We start from the raw sequence: 20330 nt of genomic DNA, 5'->3' as shown, positions 1-20330 counted from the left end.
GTGCAAGGCAACAGCTATCTCCAAGAACACAGAAACTAAACACCTTTCTTTGATATTGAATGCAACCATCATCACTAAGTCCCTTCATAGGGTAAACTGGACAGTCATATCAATATTGTAGCTGTAAGACGAGGAGAAAAGTTAAATATATGGTAAATAAGGGCAGCATGGTTGGCATAGCAGTCAGCACATCACCTTTACAGTGCCAACAATCGGGACCAGACTGGGTTTCACATCCCACATTGTCTGTAAGGAATTTGTACATTCTCCCCTTGTATTTCTCCCGGGGGGGGGGGGGGAAGGAGGGTCCAGTTTCCTCCCACCACTCAAAACCGCACTATGGGGGTGAAAGTTAATGGGGTGTAAATTGGGCGGCACAGACTCATGGGCCAAAATGGCCTGTTACCGTGCTATATATCTAAAAGTAAAATTGAAAAAAAAATTAAATTAAAAATGCCAGAATAGAATAGAATAGAATAGAATAGAAACAGGTCTACTGACCCACAGTCTCCATGCTGACCAATATGCTCATCATTTTGGTGAAGATTATCCCATTAAATCCATATCCCTCTCAGCCTTGCTCATTCAGATAACTATCCAGCAACCTTTTAAATGTTATTACTTTTCCTGCTTCCTCCTCCTCTTCTGCTGGCCTTTTCTGGATATCAACTAATTGTTGTGTGGAAAAAAACTTTGCCCATCATATTTTTTTTTTAAACCTTTTCACTGTTTATTGATAAATATTTATTCTACCCAGTCCCATTAACCTGCAGCCTGACCATACCCCCTCATAATCCTCCCACCCATGTACCTATCAAATCTTCTCTTAAATGTTGAAATTACCACCACCTCCACTGGCTGCTCATTTCACTCTCACCACTCTCTGAATGAAGACGGTTCCCACCCAAATGTTCCCTTTAAACATTTTACCTTTCACCCTTAATTTATGTCCTTTATTTCTTGTCTCACCCAACTGGAGTGGAAAAGGCCTGTTTGCATTTAACTTACCCCTACCTCTATATAAAAAAAACCTTGTTTTATAATGCTCAAGGGAATAACGTTCTAACCTATTTAACCTTTCCCTATAACTCAGCTCTTCATGTCCTGGCAACATCCTTTTGAGTTTTCTCCACACTCTTCTAATCTTATTAATCTCTGTTGGTGTAGATAGGTGCACACAGTACTGCAAATTTGGCCTCACCAACATCTTGTACAATTTCAACATACAATACTTGTACTCAGTACAGGTCGAGTACCCCATATCCGAAATGCACAGGACCAGAAATGTTTCAGATTTTGGATTTTGGAATAATATGTTTAGGATAACTAAGTAGCACAGTAGAATTAGCAGAATACCTGTATCCGCTGTTAAACCGCAACAACAAACAACAGCAGGCTTTCAAGTCTCTACCCACAATGTTGATCAAAACGTCACAGTACACTGCATTTTCAAAGCAATAATGTTGCTGAGCGTGTTACACTTAAACATGGCATTTTAGGTGGAGATGAATTTCAGTATTTATCAAAAAAAACGATCTCTGCTGACAAAAGAAGTTAAATGCACCAAATACTAGACATTCTGTTGGACAGGTTTTTAAAATATTTCCTCCAAAGTCATCACAGTGAATAATGCCCGGTGACGATGGTTGGTAACAAACTGGTGCCAACAGGGTGTCAGAGCCCCACATGGGCAAGTGAGGCCAGGTGTGGAATTTTCCACTTGTGGCATCATGTCGGCGCTCAAAAGGTTTTCGGTTTTGGAGAATTTTGGATTTTGGATTTTCAGATAAGCCATACCTATACCATGATTTATGAAGGCCAATGTGCCAAAAGCAAAAGGTCTCTTCAGGGCCCTATCTACTTGTGATGCCATTTTCAAGGAATTGTGCATTCTATTTCCAGATCCCTCTGTTCAGCCACCCTTTGTACTTTTCTGTTTACTCTGTTAGTCTTATCCTGGTTTGGCACTCCAAGGTTTAACGCCTCACACTTTTCCACATAAAATTCTATCTGCCATTTTACAACCCAATCTGATAGGCTTCCTCACTGTACATTTCTCCTCCAATTTTATGTCTTAATTTAAAAAAAATGTAGAAATACAGCACGGTAACAGGCCATTTCGGCCCACGAATCCGTGCTGTCCAATTTACACCCCATTAACTTACACCCCTGGTATGTTTTGAATGGTGGGAGGAAACTGGAGCCACCAGAGAAAGCCCATGCAGACAATGGGAGAATGTACAAACTCCTTACAGACAGCGCGGGACTCGAAACCTGGTCCGGTCCCAATCGCTGAAAAGGCGTTGGGCTAACTGCTACACTAACCATGCTGTCAGTGTCATCTGCAATTTGCTGATCCAATTTACCACATTATTATCCAAATAAAAATATACCCAGCAATGATCCCCAAAGTACACCGCTAGTCACAGGCCTCAATCGTGTGTGTCAAATGAATATAGTAAGGATCTGTGTAACTTGTATTGAACTCATGACTGATGCATGAAACCTTGGAATAATGGAACAAAGAAGGAGGTCATTGGGCCCATTGTGCCTGTGCTGGGTGCTTGAAAGAGCATTCTTCTTCATCTCCTGTCATTTTCTGATCTTTGAGTACTTGCGAAATTCCATGATTTTTAAAATCTTTCCTTCAATTTACTTGTCAATTATCATTAAACTACATCTTTTATTTACTAACCTTTCCACCAGGAGAAAAAGCTTTCTCAACTAATCATCCAAAGTTTTCCAGGATCTTGAAATAGTCCTAATACAGTAAAATTCCCATTATTTGGCACCTATGGGGGATTCGGGTATGGGAACTTTCTGGTTGACTGAGACTCACTCTACAATGTTTAACTAATACACCTGCATTAAGAATACATCCTTTAAATGACAAAACACAGTATAACCATATAACCATATAACCACTTACAGCACAGAACAGGCCAGTTCGGCCCTACTAGTCCATGCCGTAACAAATCCCCACCCTCCTAGTCCCACTGATCAGCACCCGGTCCATACCCCTCCAGTCCTCTCCTCTCTATGTAACTATCCAGTCTTTCCTTAAATGTAACCAATGATCCCGCCTCAACCACATCTTCCAGAAGCTCATTCCACATCCCTACCACCCTTTGCGTAAAGAAATTTCCCCTCGTGTTCCCCTTATAATTTTCCCCTTTCAATCTTAAACCATGCCCTCTAGTTTGAATCTCCCCCACTCTTAATTGAAAAAGCCTATCCACATTTATATCAAATCCCCCCTCAATCTTCTACGCTCCAGAGAAAAAAGCCCTAGTCTGCACAACCTTTCCCTGTAACTCAAACCTTGAAATCCTGTCAACATTCTTGTGAACCTTCTCTGTACTCTCTCTATTTTGTTTATATCTTTCCTATAATTTGGTGACCAAAACTGTACACAGTACTCCAAATTTGGCCTCACCAATGCCTTGTACAATTTCATCATAACCTCCCTACTCTTGAATTCAATACTCCGATTTATGAAGGTCAACATTCCAAATGCCTTCTTCACCACACCATCTACCTGAGTATCAGCCTTGAGGGTACTATTTACCATCACTCCTAAATCCCTTTGTTGCTCTGCACATCTCAATAGCCTACCATTTAATGCATATGACCTATTTAGATTTGCCTTTCCAAAATGTAACACCTCACACTTATCTGTATTAAATTCCATCAGCCATTTCTCAGCCCACACCTCCAGCCTTCCTAAATCACCTTTTAATCTATGGTAATCTTCCTCACTGTCCACAACACCACCAATCTTTGTATCATCCGCAAACTTGCTTATCCAATTCTCCACCCCTACTTCCAGATCGTTAATATATGTAACAAACAATAGTAGACTCAGGACTGATCCCTGAGGAACTCCACTAGTCACCGGCCTCCAATTGGACAAACAATTTTCCACCACTACTCTCTGACACCTCCCATCCAACCATTGCTGAATCCATTGCACTACCTCCTATTTATATCTAATGCCTCCACCTTTTTACCTAACCTCCTGTGGGGAACTTTGTCAAAAGCTTTACTAAAGTCTAAATAGACAACATCCACAGCTTTCCCTTCATCAACCTTTTTATTAACCCCCTCAAAAAACTCAATCAGGTTTGTCAAACATGATCTACCCCTGACAAAACCATGCTGACTATTCCCTATCAATCCCTGTACCTCCAAATATTTGTAAATACCATCCCTCAGAACACTTTCCATCAACTTATCCACCACAGACGTCAGACTCATGGGCCTATAATTTCCAGGTTTACATTTGGACACTTTCTTAAACAGCGGAACCACATGCGCCACCCTCCAATCCTTTGGCACTACCCCCGTGACCAGTGACATCCTAAATATCTCTGTTAATGGCCCCACTATCTGTCCACAAGCCTCCCTGAGTGTCCTTGGGAATATTTTGTCCGGTCCCGGAGATTTATCCACCTTTATCTTTTTCAACACAACCATCACTACCTCCTCAGTTATCCTTATATGCTTCATGACCTCCCCACTATTTTTCTTTACTTCAACTGGTTCAATATTTTTTTCCCTAGTGAATACCGAAGCAAAGAAATCATTCAAAATTTCTCCCATTTCCTCTGACTTCTCACTCAGCCTACCCTCGCTATCTACAAGGGGTCCAATTTTATCCCTCATTAATCTTTTACTTTTAATGTACCTATAGAAACCCTTTGGATTTATTTTTACTCTGTCTGCCAAAGCCTCTTTGTGCCTTTTTTTGGCCTTTCTAATTTCTTTCTTAAGATTCCTTCTACACTCCTTGTAGTCCTCCTTCAAACTCTCAGCTCCCTGCTCTTTATACCTCTTGTACACCTCCCTTTTTCTCCTAACCAAATTTCCAATATTCCTCAAAAACCAAGCCTCCCTATGTCTTCCAGCCTTTTCTTTGATCCTCACTGGGACATATCTACTCTGTACCCACAAAATTTCTTTTTTGAATATCCTCCATTTTTCATTTACATCCTTACCTGAAAATATCCTGTCCCACTCAATACTCCCCAAATCCCTTCTTATTCCTTTGAAATTTGCTCTTCTCCAATCCAGAACCTCAACTTTAGGTTAGTGTAGCAATTAAATGTAATTTGAAAAAAATATCAATATTGTAGTTTTTAATTATATAAAGCTCACTTGAATTGGGTAATTCCTGTAACTTACAAAATTTAAATACGAACCACAGTGGCTGGTGCTGTAACAGTGTTGCGCTACTCACTGCACTAACTGTGCCGCCATCATAATTAACACTGACAACCCAATTCACCTCCATCGCAGGGTTCTGGTCAGACCCTCGGTGCAACCTGACTCACCTCCACACAAGTGTCCCAGCCAGGCTCTTGGCACACACACATTCCTTCATATTCCAACTCCATTCGCGAGCACTGTAGCAGCATTGCACTAGTCGCTACGTTAACTGTGCCACCATAATAATTAACCCTCCCCCTCCCTCAAGTTTACAGATAAAGCCTTGCTAATATACTTAATAATATATTAATAAATATAAAGACTCTTCAGCCAGGAATAGGGAGATGCTTTTGGAGAGTCACCCCAGCGGCGAGCAGCATCAGCCAACTCTTCATCCTGGAAGCCGCCACTTTATTCATACGCAATGTTATTGAGACTTTATTCAAACAGCTGCTGCAGGTGGGGCACAACCAGGGTGTTCCTCTGGCTGAAGCTTTGCTCCTAAGTGGTTGTGTGTTGTATCGGAGAACCTTTACTTTTACAATTTTAAACTTTTATTTAAAACTTAATTTATTATTATTTATTTAGAAATTCTTTCATTCATTTATTTCCTGGATCTTTTATTGCCAGATGTTTGAGTTTTCAGTTGATTGAGTGTCTGATAATGGGGATTTTACTGTACATGAAAATGGGGTTAATGTGATGGACAAACAGATTGGAATGGATGTGGTACGTCAAAGGTTCTGTTTCAACACTGCAAGACTCTTGACTCTATGACTTGAATACTTTATTAACATCTGATTACATCTTAACTTTATTTCTGCTTTAAGGAAAGCCAGACTCTGCTTTCATCCTTAATTGCATTAAATCTGCTCTTTTGCATGCTTTTGAAGGCATTGACATTCTCCCTAAAGTGTGAGAGTACTCCTTCTGGGTCCAGGCAGTGATTTTCTTTTAATATGAGGATTGACTGCAGGTTCTCTTTATAAACCCAAAGGAACCGTATACCATTTTGACAAACTTCTTAATTGCACTGAGAAATGGAGTTAACACTTCAGCTTAAAACTGTGCAGAATCAAATTGAATGATGAGGAGGCCTTCAGAGATGTGTGTACTGACATCTCCAGTTCCCTATGTTCTCATGTCCCTTTTGCACTGTTTAGTGTATATTGATTTTAATTCTCTTCAAAATGAATCATTTCAATTTTTTTTGCATTACATTTTATCTCCTATTGTCTTCCCATTTTCCAATTCTTGGTGCTCACAGTATTTAGTGGTTAGTGCCTCACATATTCAAGCATTTGAGTTTGGTCCGGACTTTAGGTGCTGTCAGTGTCGAGCTGGTACCTATTTTCCATGACTCTATGGCTTTCCTATGGAGGCTCCGGATTCCAAATGATTTTCTAGTGGGTTAATTAGTTTCCATAAATTACCTCTCAGTGTAAGTTTTACTCATTGGCATCGCTTCACTTTTATTTGCGTTGATCTTGTACCCTGATATTTCTCCATATTCCTTCAATTTCTTATGTAGTTCACCTCTTAGTGTAAGTTGATGGTGTAAGATATCAAAGGGGAGATGATGAAGGGTAAGAGAAAATAAATTTCAGGAGTACTGATAAATACATACATTCCTGGGACCCTGCATCAACTTGAGGGGTTAAACACACATCACTGTAAGATATTGCTGTTTAAACCATTTCCCCCCCCACCCCCACTCCTTTTTTTTAGGACCTCTTGTTCCTTCCAGGGCGTCGATTGCGGGAAGACAGTAACAACATCCCAGCATCCAGTGGTGATGGCAGGGTCTTACTTTTCGATGACAGCCTGGTGATCATTCAGGTAAAGGTCTCTGCTTTCAGGAAATGAACAGATGTGTGGTCTCACAGATGAATCTTTGGTTCTCTGGCTTGAATTAAAAAAGTATAGAAAACACACATGTACAAGGAATTCTGAACATTTGAGTGAATTATAGGCTGGAATTTCACACAAAGGTTTAGATGTTTATTGGAAATTGGGTACATGCAGAAGGAAAACATAATAATGGTCTTGAGGACGTTATGAGTGAGGGAGATAAGGAGAGTTTGTAGCGAAGTCACTACGGCTACATCTAGGTTATAGCTCTTAGTTACAGCTCTAAGGCTGTAGCTCGAATCCACAGGAGAAGAAAGACACACACCAGAAGAGTGTATTCGATACTGAGTTTTATAGTCAGCTTTTATAATCAGCTCGGCCATGTGGCTTGAACGGCCCAGCTGCCGATTGGTTACCTTGGATGCCTGGGCCCCAATTGGGCCCCCTGTGATCCACTGGTGGTGATTGGCCAGTTTCACTGTTCTGCTGGTGGCCTACGGAAATGGGCATTTCTGCCAGCATGATGCTTTGCCGGTCGCCGTGTTTGATGGCTATTTCCTGTGTTGGCCCGAGGCACAGGCCGCTACATGAAGCCCTCTCCACCCCCCCCAAATCAGAGATTGGGGCACTGTAGTTCAGAGGCCAACCCCTGCACTGTGGGGTTGGGTAAATGATTGGCTGGTCAAAGTTCAAGTAGGCCAGTTTCAACCTGTTGAGTGTGAAAGTCTCTTCCCTGCCACCAATGTCAAAAATATAGGTGGGCCATTGTGTCTGAGGACACAGTATGACCCCTCGTACAGCCAGTGTAGAGGTGGCCAGTGAGCCCCGCACCGATCAAACACTTATTTACAGCCAGTAACGTTCTTTGGTATTTAAGTGCAGGGTTGGCTGCGGGGTCTAGGTTTAGCGGGGGCCAAGGTGCCTAGGCGCTCGTGTAATCGGGACAATGTGGTTGCTGGGGGCTCCCATAAGTCCTCAGGGACTGTCACAAATTCACCTGGTATAACTAGGGCTGTGCCATAGACCAACTCGGCAGAAGATGCTTCGAGGTCCTCTTGGGTGTGGTGCGGATACCTAACAGGACCCAATGGAGTTTGTAGGCCCAGTTAGGTCTGGTAAGCCATGCCATTAAGGCTACCTTAAGGTATCTGTGCAATCTCTCCAAAACCCGTTGGCCTGTAGGTGATATGCCGTGGTGCGGTGGAGTTCGGTCCCCAGGGGGTGGGCTAAGGCGGTCTACAGACTGGAAGTGAATTGGTCCCCCCTATTCAATGTGTGTTCGGGGACCTGAAACCTGCTACCCAAGTGTAAAACCCATGCGCATGCTTCTGTGGAAGCCTCTGATAGTGGCACAGTCTCTGGCCATTTGGTCATCCAGTCGACCATTGTGAGAAGGTAATGTGTGCCTCTGGATACGGGTATGGGCCCCACAACGCCAATGTGCACATGGCTGAAGTGGCGATGTGCTGGCTTGAATGCCTGTGGTGGAGCTTTGATATGAGTCTGGATTTTGGATGAATGGCACTGAGTACAAGTCCTGGCCCACTGGACGTCTTCTTTGTGGAGGTCGTGCCAGATTGTAGTCCTGATGGCGAGGTGAGCCGAGTTGTGGACCGAGTCGAAAACCCATCTCTTTCATGCAGCTGGAATGACAGGGCGAGGTTTACCTGTCAAGGTGTCACAGAGCAGCGGGCAATTGCTGTGGGTGATCTGGATGTCCTCCAGTTGTAAGCCAGTGAGCACTGTCTGTGGGTGTTCAAGGAGGGTGGTGTTGACTAGGGCAGTTTTGGTGACCTGGAAGGCCTCGGTCACCTCCTGGGTCCATTGTATGTTTTTACTGGGTCCTGCCAGATGGGAAAGTGTGAGCTCATGATAGTGGGCTGCAGGTATGAAGTGGTGATAAAAGTTGACCATACATGCAAACTCTTGTAGTCCCTTCACCGTCGATGGCTTGGGGAAAGAGTGGATAGCAGTCTGGCTCCATGTTCATCGATACGATGACCCAGGAAGTCAATAGTCTCTCAGCCAAACTGGCACTTGGCCGGATTGATGGTTAGGCTGAAATCGCTCAGCCTGGAGAATAATTGCTTAAGTGGGCGCCGTGCTCGGTGAGTGTGTGTCTGGCGATTAAGATGTCGTCAAGTTAGATGAAGGAAAAATGCAGATCCAAGCCCACTCCATCCATCAGCCTCTGGAAAGTCTGAGACACTTTTTTTTAACCCGAAGGGCATGTTTGAAATTCAAACAATCCAAAGGGGGTCATGATGGCAGATTTTGGGATGTCTTCGTGTGTACAGGAATCTGGTGATAGCACCTGATGAGGTCCACCTTTGAGAATATCTGCACCCCTTGCAGGTTAGCAGTGAAGTCTTGGATATGGGAACAGGATATCTGTCTGGTAGGGTGGCCTCGTTGAGGTGGCGGTAGTCTCCGCACACACTCCAACCACCCGCTGCCGGGAACCAAGTGGAGGGGGAGGCCCAAGGACTATCGGAGCACTGCACAATGCTGAGTTCCTCCATCTTTTTGAACTTGTCCCTGGCTAGGTTGAGTTTCTCAGGCAGGAGATGGCATGCACCGGCGTGGAAAGGAAGATCCTCTGTAATGATTTGGTGCCTCACCCCATGTTTGGGTTCTGCCAAATGGAAGTGAGGCGTGGTGACGGAGGGGAATTCTGCTAGGACCCAAGCGAATTCGTTGTCGGCAGTACTCACTGAGTGCAGGTTGGGCTGGTGAGTTCAGTGCCCTTGAGTGCGAGTGACTGAAATGTCCAGGTGTGCACGAGCCAGTGCCCCTTGATATCCACCAGGAGTGAGTTGGCCCACAGGAAATCTGCACCCCACAAACTTCCAAGTGAATTGCCTGTCCCCAAAGCATAGGGGAATAGTGCGGGTGCCGAATGTTTGGATGTTGGAACCATTTGCCGCTTGGAGTTCCTGGCCCACTTTGCTGCAGTGGGCCTCCAGGCTGATCGGGGGAATGACGCTGTATTGTGCCCCAGTGTCCACCAAGAAAAGTCAGCCTGACTGAGAGTTTTGAAGGTGTAGCAGGTTATACAGCCTTTAACTACAGCCAGCCTGGGCATTTCCCTTGAATGCGTGGGGGAGTGGCATCGATGGGCCTCGGAACCCCACTGTCAGTGATAGAGACAGTACTGCTAACCGGTGGGGCATGGCGTTCAGATGGTCAGTCGAACAGTAGGTCAGTCGGTCGGTTTGATGGTTAGTTGGATGGTCGGTCGGTCATCTCCCTGGCTGGGAGCTGATGACGTGGTGCTGTCACCTGCTTGAGTGAAGCTCCGGCGTCCCTCTTCGCCACCCAAAGCAGGACTCCTCGGGCAGTCACCTTCCTGGGGTTATCAAAGTCTTCCTCCGTGATGAGCAGCCAGATGTCCTCAGGCAGCCTCTCCAGGAAGATCTGCTGCAATAACGGGCAGGAGGTGTGGCCATTATTGAGAGTGAGGATGTCGCTCATAAGGGTGGAAGGGGCCCTGTCCCCCAAACTGTCGATATGCAACAGACAGGCAGTGCGCTCGTGCTTTGAGAGCCCGAAAGTGCGGGTTAACAGCTCTTTGATGGCCACATACCTTCCTTGTTCCAGGGGCAGCTGGAGGAAGTCGATGATGTGGACTGAGGTGTCCTGATCTAAGACGCTGACCGGCAGAGATCCATTGAATGGGGAACTGCACCTTGGCTTGCTGAAACCACATCCGTGCTGCAATGTCCAGAAGCCGGCAACTTCAACGCTACGGCGTTGATTGCAGGTTGCTCTTCCATCTTCAGGTCCAAAGTGTCATTTGGACCAGTCGGGGTCACCACTGTAGTGAGGTCGCTATGGCTATAGCTAGGTTATCACTCTTGATTAAGGCTGTAGCTCAAATCTGCAGGAGAAGAAAGACACATACACCAGTAGAGTGTTTTTGACACTGAGTTTATTCAGTGGTAGCTCTGCCTTTTATCGTCAGCTCAGCCGCGTCACCACTGGGGGGGTGGCTTGAGCGGGCTGGCAGCCGATTGGTTACCTCGGATGCCCGGCCCCCGATTGGGCCCCCTGCAATCCACCAGCGGTGATTGGCCAGTTTCACCGCTCTGCCGGCATTTCAGCCTGCACGATGCTTTGCCGGCCGCCACGTTGGACGGCCATTTCCTGTGTCAGCCTAATGCGCGGGCTGCTCCAAGTTTAAAATTTTTAAAAATTTAGACACAGCACGGTACAGGCCCTTTCGGCCCATGAGCCCGTGCCACCCAATTACACCCAAATGACCTACCACCCATGCTACATTTTGAAGGGGAGAGGAAACAGAGAACCCATAGGAAACCCATACAGACTTGAGGAGAATGAACAAACTCCTTGCAGACAGCGCCACATTTGAACCCCAGTTGCTGGCACTGTAACAGCGTTACACTAATCACTACCCTAACTGTGCTGTTTGAAAATAGTGAAGGTGATTTTAAGATTTGTGGTATTCATGGACAAGGACATAATAGTATATACAAGGATAATGGATAACAGACTTTGGATGAAGCTTAAGAGGAATGGAAGATAAATGTCAGCCTGGATGAGCATAGTACATTGTAGAGCCTGGAATTTTCAAAACAATGGTTTAACCATTGAGCAGCAATGGAGGAGGAGATGGGCAACATTTTAGAGACGGAAGTATGCAGCAATCCTTGAGGAGTCCTGTTCAGGAAATAATATAAAGAGCAATGAGTCCAATCTGTGATTTAGACTGAGAATGGTGACTGATGCATGAGGAGATTAGTTGAAGAGAACCTGTAAGGAGGATCCAGAAACAATTTTGCAAACCATTGAATACTTGAGCTTTCAACAATCGGTTTGTCCATTAAAATTCTGTTGTGCAGCGTCCATAAGTGTTATCCCACATGAAAGAATTTCTAGGCTTTGCATTTACAAAAGAACTTTTAATTTAATATCCTGTCTCAGATAGTTTCACAAGCATCATCAAGCAATTGAATCTGAAGTACATAATGTAATAGCTGAGGAAAAGTTTTGTGAAGAAGACACAGTTTGGATACCAATCTTAGAAGGGAAAATTTTTAGAAGGGAATTCCAATGATTCAAACCTTGACAGCGGAAAGCATAGATACAGCTGGTAGAGGGGTTAAAATGGGAGATCCTGAGAGGACCAACTCTTGATATATTTGTGAGGCTGGTAGGAAGGCAAGGTGAAGGAAGGATCTGAAAACAAGGACGTGCATTTAATTGTTCAGATGGGAGTGGCTTTGGTTAGAAAGTAGATCATGATTAAGAATGGAAGGGTGGCGGCTGACTTTTCAATGACCTTACATTCATGGATGCTAGAAAATGTGAGACATAGATTGTCATAAGGAATGGGTGGGAATTTCAGCAAAAGATAAGTGGAGACTTGCTCCAACAGGTTTGATAAGGGGACCACAGGGGCTAGCTCATGGATGGTCAATTTGATAATGACCTCTTTCAGTTTCTCAGCTTCCGGTGACTCAGATATTGTTGGACTACTACCTTTTTCTCTTCTTTGTTAGGGCTCAGAAGCCAGCAGTTACAAGCTCAATGTGCTCTGGGTGGAAAGATTAGATGACGCCAGTTATGAAAGGTGAGCAGGAAGCAATTATGTGTAAAGTAACAGCTCAGTGTGTCCAAAGGGAAGCAACAATCTAGAACAAAATTTCCCCTTCCTCCAATCACACCTCATTAACTTTACAATTCATGCTGGTGTTCAACAACAGGAATCCTTCATGCGTGTTTATAATCCTCACACCAGCAGCTACATCGAGCCATAGAAACACGATGGTCTGGAAAAAGGCCCTTTAACCCAATTTGCAAATGACGACCAAGCTGGTCACATTTTCCTATGTCCAGCCTATATCCCTCTCAATCTTCACTATCCGTGCACCTGTCTAATTGCTTTATAATGTCACAATTGTTCCCGTGCCTACATTTCCTCTGGCACAACACATATATCGACCACCTTCACTGTGAAGAAGATGTTCCTCCGCTCCCTTTTCTCCCCTCACCTTAAATCTATGCATTCTAAGACTATTACTACTTAACTTGTTTATGTCACTTATTATTTTATAAAGCTAAATGAGGTCCCCCACCCCATTAACTGAGTACACTCCAGGGAGAAAAATCCCAGCCTATTCATCCTCTTCCCACAAGTTAAGCCTATCACTCCCAGTAACATCTTGGTGAATCTTTACTGCACACTTTCCAGCTTAATGATCTTTCCACAGTTTGTGTGACCAAAACATCCAAGTGCATTGTCACAACATCTCGTTCAGTTGTAATATGATTTGCCTGCTGACTGATGAAGGCAAGTATGCCAAACACTTACTTCACCACCTTATCTACCTGTCAGCCACTTTCATGAAACTGTAGCTGTATCCCCAAGTGTCTCTATTCTACAATGCTCTCCAGGGCCCTATCATTCATTGTGCAAGATATGCCCTGGTTTAATCTTCTAACGTGCATCACTTCATGTGTGTCCATGTTAAATTCCATTTGCCATTCTGTGGCCACATTTCCCGGTTCATCTCAATCATTTTGTAATCTTAGATTAATTTCTTTACTGTCCACTATGCCACCAGTTTAGGTGTTATCTGTAAACTTACTGATATTGTCACTTAAGTCTGTAATATCGATCAGCCGTTATCAATGGAGGCCACAGCATATTTAAGTGAAAGCCTTATTTTCTTATCCCCCTCACACAAGGTACATATTTTATTTTAAAGTAGTTGGTAAGAGATGGGTACGGAAGAAACCAAAAACTCGGCAGCTTCACAGGAAAGGAGGCGCATAAACTTTGACCATCATCTTAAGGGAGCCACTGCGAAAAGTGGTTGAGAATGGCTGATATCGATGACAATCAGTGGACTCGGCATCAATCCTTGCACCATCGATCCACTGGTCATCGGCCTCCAATCTGCGTAACAACCCTCCATTATCATATACTGTCTGCTACCTTAAAGCAATTTCTGAATCCATTTGACCAACTCACCTTGGATCCCATGCAATCTGACCTGCTGGACATGCTAGTCTTGGAGGACTTTGTGAAAGACTTTGCTAAAGTCCAGGTAGACAAAGTTTACTATCTGCCTCATCAATTTTCTTGGTCACTGCTTGAAAAGATCTCCATCAAATTCATGAGACACAATTTCCAACACACAAAGCCATGCTCCAGTATTTGACCCATGACTGACGTTAAGCTTACTAGCCTGTAGTTTCCTGGCTTTTCCTTGCAACCATTTTGAAATAAGGTCATAATATTAGCCACCCTCCAGTTTTCTGGCACCTTACTGTTTATTCCCTGGCTTCCCATTATGGCCTAGGATTAGGCTTAGTGATTTATCTGCCTTTATTCATTTTAATACCTCCAGCACCTCTTATACTGTAACATGGACTCTCTTCAATGAATATGCATATGTTATTTCCTTGAGTTTGCCTGCTGGCATGTGATTAATTGTGTGGGTAATTAATTACAAAATGAGCCAATCGTGTTCTCGCAGACATCAGTACCATTTTTAATTCTACCAAACGTTCATATGCAATATTGGCTTTGACACATTTGACGGGTGGCTAAATCAAAGGTTTAACTCAGTAAGCTGCCATTATAACCTCTTTCTTGGGCAGAGTTTACTCCATTACATAACATCCTCATCCCCACCATCATCTTAGCTGAAAACTGAACAAGTGTTCCTCCTATGGGGAGAAAGATTAAACAGTACCACTCAGTGTAAGGGTTGCTGAAGTTCCAAAGCAATTGTGGGTCTATCAAAATTGCCTTCTGGTGATGCCGCCCTTCATAATTTGGAGTAAGACGTCCTATGAACAAATGTATTTCTGTTTGTTCAGGAATCAATTAAAGATTATTGTTCCAGAGGAAGAATTTATATTCAACATTCCGGACTCTAAGTGTATGGTAAGCAGAGAATTTTGATCTTGAATCATATTGGGAAGTGATGGTGGCCTTTCAGTTCAGAATCAGAAATTATTTTCCTGAACATGTGTCATGAAATTCATTGTTTTGTGGCAGCATTACAGGTGTAAAAATAGCTCCAAATTACATTTTCAAAAATAAATAAAGTAGTGCAAAATAAGAGAAAAAGTGAGGTAGTGTCTGTGGTTCATCGTCCATTCAGAAATCTGATGGCAGAAGTGAAGAAGCTGTTTTGCTACAGTTTTTATGTCCAGAACACTTCCCAAAGCGATTCGGATTGATAGTCCATCCATCTGAATGCTTCAGGGTAATGTGTGAAATACATTTTCCCATTCTTAGTACAGTCATTTTCTGACATAAGATTAGATCGCAACATTCTCATAATTCATTGCAAGATTTGGTTTGGCAATTTACAGAGGAAAATAAAAATAAAACTCATTATGGTTCTGATCTTGGAATGAATATGCATATGTTATTGTTAACTTAACTGGTAGAATTCTAACTACTGAACAAGTAGTTTAAGGTTTATACCCCAGTTCAGAAACTTGAATATGTGGTGTAAGCTACATATTATTGTAATTTATTCAGGAGTTCTTCATCAGTAGAAATTAATCAGTAATCAGTCCAAATCTATTTTAGCAAGTGCTCAAAGAACATCTAGTGAGTATTTATTTCCCAAACCAGAACAACAGATTAGCTATATTATTGCATGTAGTGAGTTGTGATTTAATAGGGACCACTACTCAAATCATTCTTCAGTTGTGAACTACATTAAGGCATTCTGTAGATGAATGACAAACTTATTTTTGCTTCACATTCCTAGAGAAATTATAAATTGATTCTTTTGGAACATTTCAATATTTAATTTTAATACCAGATATTTTATATATGCAAATATCTGCAGCCAAGAAACTATTTGTTTGTCATGAAAGCTCATCTGGTTTTTCTATAAAGTCCTTCAGGGAAGGCGTCACCTTAGTTCTGGGACAATTACTGCCATCGTCAATCTATGAACGGAATTTAAAACAAAGAACTCTTTCCAGATCATATTCAAGAGGGAAATGTTTATGTGTATTTTGGTCAATATGGTTCACAGTGTGAAAAAAAAAATAAAAAAAAAGGAGAGCTCTGATAATGATAATGAATTTATTGTCATATACTTTGCACAATAAGCACCAAATTTCTTACTTGCTAAAGTGGAAAAGGTACTTCATTAAAATAAAACTACGAAACAACTAAAAAAACTATATTCTAAATACTTAGTTGAATTTAAAAGACAATAAATACACAAAAATATCCACCATGCCATTTACAGTATGTACTTTGATAAATCTATTTCTTTAATTGAAAATGGGGTAAAAATTACAGCAGCTTTCGATCTAGGAACATGTCTGATTATCCCCGGATCATTTTTGATTTAATGGCAACACACTAGCTCCTTGAGTGTTCTAGAGTGAAGCCCCTTGCTTGGACAAGATGCGACAAATTCCTTGTTCAATGTCAGAAAATGTGGTGCATTGTCAAAGATGCTGTCTCCAGATGGGACTGAAACCATGCTCTTGTCTCTCCCCATCAGGTACATATCAAAGATCTTCAAACAAGAGCAGGGCAGTAGTGTTAATCAATGTTAGTAAAAGAAAGCAGGGGGGAAAACTATTTTCATATATTACAGCTGCAATTATATTTCAGAAGTAATTATTTGGCAAAAGCAACTTGCAGTATTTGTGAAGTCATGACATATAATTAAACTGTCCTATTCTACTCTTCTGATTCACAGACAATGTGGCTTTGGAAGTTGAACCAAGCCATTCGGCAGTTCCTGGATGGCAAGCTAGATTTCCCCCTGTGGGGTGAGAGCAGTACTGACAATACATACAACGTCGCTGTTTGCCGTTTTGCTGCCTATATTTATGTCAATAATCCTCGATTTAAGGATGCCATCTATGAGGGAAACTGGTACAAGGGGAAACCCCAGGGCAGGTACATTTTAATCTGGTTTAACTTTTTAAAGAAAAGGTCTAACAGTAAAATATTGATACTGTGAATTGAACAGTAAAATACAGTAATATCCTCAAACTTGTGTTGTTTATTGGGGAACAGGTGTTCTGTGCATTTTTTAACTATGTTAGCTACTATTTCTTACCTTTACCAATCCATACTTTGTAGAGGAATATTTTTGGACGCAGTTGAAGAAGTTGTAGCAGTCAAGATCTCACTATAAGGGGGTGGGGGAGGGGGAGGATAGAAAGAGAGAAATTATTGGTCAGATAACTGGACACTGAGAGAGGTGGTGAGTGATAGATCATAGGAATCACTTAGAGTCTTGTTAAGAGGAAAAATGCAACCAAATTACATAGGTCTTTCCACACTGTTCTGATATGAAAAACCAAATAGTGGTTTTCACGCTTTAGGTTTTCAGTTACAGAGAGAGATTAGTCTAAACAAAGCAATGGCAGCATAATTTTCACTCCAGAGTGACATAATACAACAGGAAAGAAGCTGTCCTTGAATCCTCTCCTGCGTGATCTCACATTTGTGAATTTTCTTCCTGGTGGGAGCACCATGAAGAGAGAGCGGCTGGGATGGGAATGAGTATTTTAGTATATTGTTTTCTTTTCTGCAGTGGGAAATATAGATGGAGTCAATAGAGGGGAGTGGGGTTTGTGTGAGGATTCGAGTTGCATTCACCACTCAGTAGTTTCTTGCAGGTTTGGGTGGAGCGATTTCCATAACACACAGTGACATACTCTTACAGTGCCCCATTGAAAGTATCCTGTCAGAGTTGCTGAGGGATGTAGGATGTAATTTATTTAGATTCCCAATTTTCTGACCTAAGCAAATTTTTTGTAACCATTGCGAATTAAAGTCCTTTATTCCAGCTTTGCTATAACCTTTAATTTCTCAGAACAAAGATTAGTATGTAGCTGCAGCAGTTAGTAACTGACCTTTTCATTGCTTTAGTGGAACTATGAAATGGCCGGATGGACGAAACTATGCTGGGCAATTTAAAGGCGGTCAGGAACATGGGTAAGTTATGCTTAGATCATCTATTTCAAGCAGTGTATCAGTTGGATCTCCTCCTAGGTCCTTTTCATTGCTCTCAGTTTGATTATTCTCCTTTCTTTGGTAGGGCTTCAGTCTTCCAACCTCACTGAAGATCATCCAAACATTTGCTGCCTGTGTCCTAATTTGCACCTAGTCCTGTTCCCCATTACACCCTGTGTTGATGGCTCCATCTCCAGCAGTACTTTATTTTAAAATAATTTCATCCTTTCTTTCAAACCCTCACTTAAGTTATTACATTTGTTCCCCCCTTAATTTGAAAGAAAACAAATAAAATAAGACATATAAAATACAGCACAATGTTACAACAAAGCTAACATTTTCTGATTTGACAATTTTTCCATTTTGTTTGAATTCTGGATAACAGGGGTTTTACTGTATTTCTATTCATAGAACCATTGAACACCACAGCACAGGCGCAGGCCCTTTCGCCCATCCATGCACCTATGCAACTTTTTCTTAAATGTCCAAATGGAGCCTGAGTTCACCACTTCAGCTGGCAGCTCATCCCACACTCTCACCACACTCATCAGTAACTCTTTAGTTGTGGTTGGTTGCATTTGCCACCAAAATAAGAAATGGCCACCAATGTCTCAGTTTCACTTCTTGTCAAGACTTCCAGATTTTTTTTTTCTGTCTGAGTCTTTCTTTCTGCCACCCTATTTTATTCTATTAATTTTTTTACACTTTGATGATCAGAATAGGCAGCTTTCCTGTCTGAGGGCACTGAAGACAATAGGATCACAAGCGACCTAATTACTTAAAGTGCCCTGAGGTTGTTTCAGTCCAGGTCACTGATATTCTCTTTCATCCTAATACTGTATCTTCTTTATTTGTCAATGCTCCTGTAATTTATTTTACATTCTCTAAATTGATGTATCAATGTAAGTTTTGCAGACATGGTTAAAGATGGCAACTTTGTCTAAGTTATATTTCTTTGGCTTGGCTTCGCGGACGAAGATTTATGGAGGGGTAATGTCCATGTCAGCTGCAGGCTCGTTTGTGGCTGACAAGTCCGATGCGGGACAGGCAGACACGGTTGCAGCGGTTGCAGGGGAAAATTGGTTGGTTGGGGTTGGGTGTTGGGTTTTTCCTCCTTTGCCTTTTGTCAGTGAGGTGGGCTCTGCGGTCTTCTTCAAAGGAGGTTGCTGCCCGCCAAACTGTGAGGCGCCAAGATGCACGGTTTGAGGCGATATCAGCCCACTGGCGGTGGTCAATGTGGCAGGCACCAAGAGATTTCTTTAGGCAGTCCTTGTACCTTTTCTTTGGTGCACCTCTGTCACGTTGGTCAGTGGAGAGCTCGCCATATAACACGATCTTGGGAAGGCGATGGTCCTCCATTCTGGAGACGTGACTCACCCAGCGCAGCTGGATCTTCAGCAGCGTGGACTCGATGCTGTCAACCTCTGCCATCTCGAGTACTTCGACGTTAGGGATGAAAGCGCTCCAATGGATGTTGAGGATGGAGCGGAGACAACACTGGTGGAAGCGTTCTAGGAGCCGTAGGTGATGCCGGTAGAGGACCCATGATTCGGAGCCGAACAGGAGTGTGGGTATGACAATGGCTCTGTATACGCTAATCTTTGTGAGGTTTTTCAGTTGGTTGTTTTTCCAGACTCTTTTGTGTAGCCTTCCAAAGGCGCTATTTGCCTTGGTGAGTCTGTTGTCTATCTCGTTGTCGATCCTTGCATCCGATGAAATGGTGCAGCCGAGATAGGTAAACTGGTTAACCGTTTTGAGTTTTGTGTGCCCGATGGAGATGTTGGGGGGCTGGTGGTCATGGTGGGGAGCTGGCTGATGGAGGACCTTAGTTTTCTGGGAACCAATTAATTGAGATATTCAATTTACTCCCGGGTAATCCAAAGATCCAGCTGGAGACACAGCAGACTTCAGATGCTGGAAACTTAGGGCGACAGACAATCCGCTGGAGGAACTCAGTAGGTTGAACTGAGTTCCAACTCCAGTTGAGTGAAATAAAAGAATGGTCAGCGTTTCAGGCCGAATTCTTCATCAAGATGTAAATGACGTGATGAAGGGTTCAGGTCCAAAACATTCAGGCCAGACTGAGACACCCGCCAATTGGAAGAACAACACCTCATCTTCCATCTGGGCACCCTCCAACCAGATAGCACTAGCATTGAATTCTCTGGATTCCTTTAAAACCTGCATGGAACTGGGATTCACTGTTAGTGTTGTGCTGATGGCTGGGTCTGCCTCATCTGCTCACATATGACTCTGGTTCCTGCCTAAACCCAGAGTCCTTCTGAAGAGT

The 20330-nt window shown here is 42.9% G+C and overlaps 1 protein-coding gene across 1 annotated transcript in view; it reads left to right on the top strand.

Annotated features, from left to right (window-relative positions):
• Window positions 1-20330, top strand: part of LOC138755702 (ALS2 C-terminal-like protein) — a 212528-nt gene that overhangs the window by 34139 nt on the left and 158059 nt on the right. The window contains exons 8-12 of the mRNA XM_069922145.1: window positions 6937-7047; window positions 12582-12652; window positions 14911-14977; window positions 16773-16975; window positions 17957-18022. Of these exons, the coding sequence (XP_069778246.1) occupies window positions 6937-7047; window positions 12582-12652; window positions 14911-14977; window positions 16773-16975; window positions 17957-18022 (518 nt within the window). The remainder of the gene's footprint in view (window positions 1-6936; window positions 7048-12581; window positions 12653-14910; window positions 14978-16772; window positions 16976-17956; window positions 18023-20330) is intronic.

The sequence above is a fragment of the Narcine bancroftii genome, chromosome 2, assembly GCF_036971445.1.
Source record: "Narcine bancroftii isolate sNarBan1 chromosome 2, sNarBan1.hap1, whole genome shotgun sequence".
Classification (NCBI taxonomy): domain Eukaryota; kingdom Metazoa; phylum Chordata; class Chondrichthyes; order Torpediniformes; family Narcinidae; genus Narcine; species Narcine bancroftii.
The sequence above is the reverse complement of the archived record's forward strand: the minus strand, read 5'-3'. Positions and strand labels throughout refer to the sequence as shown.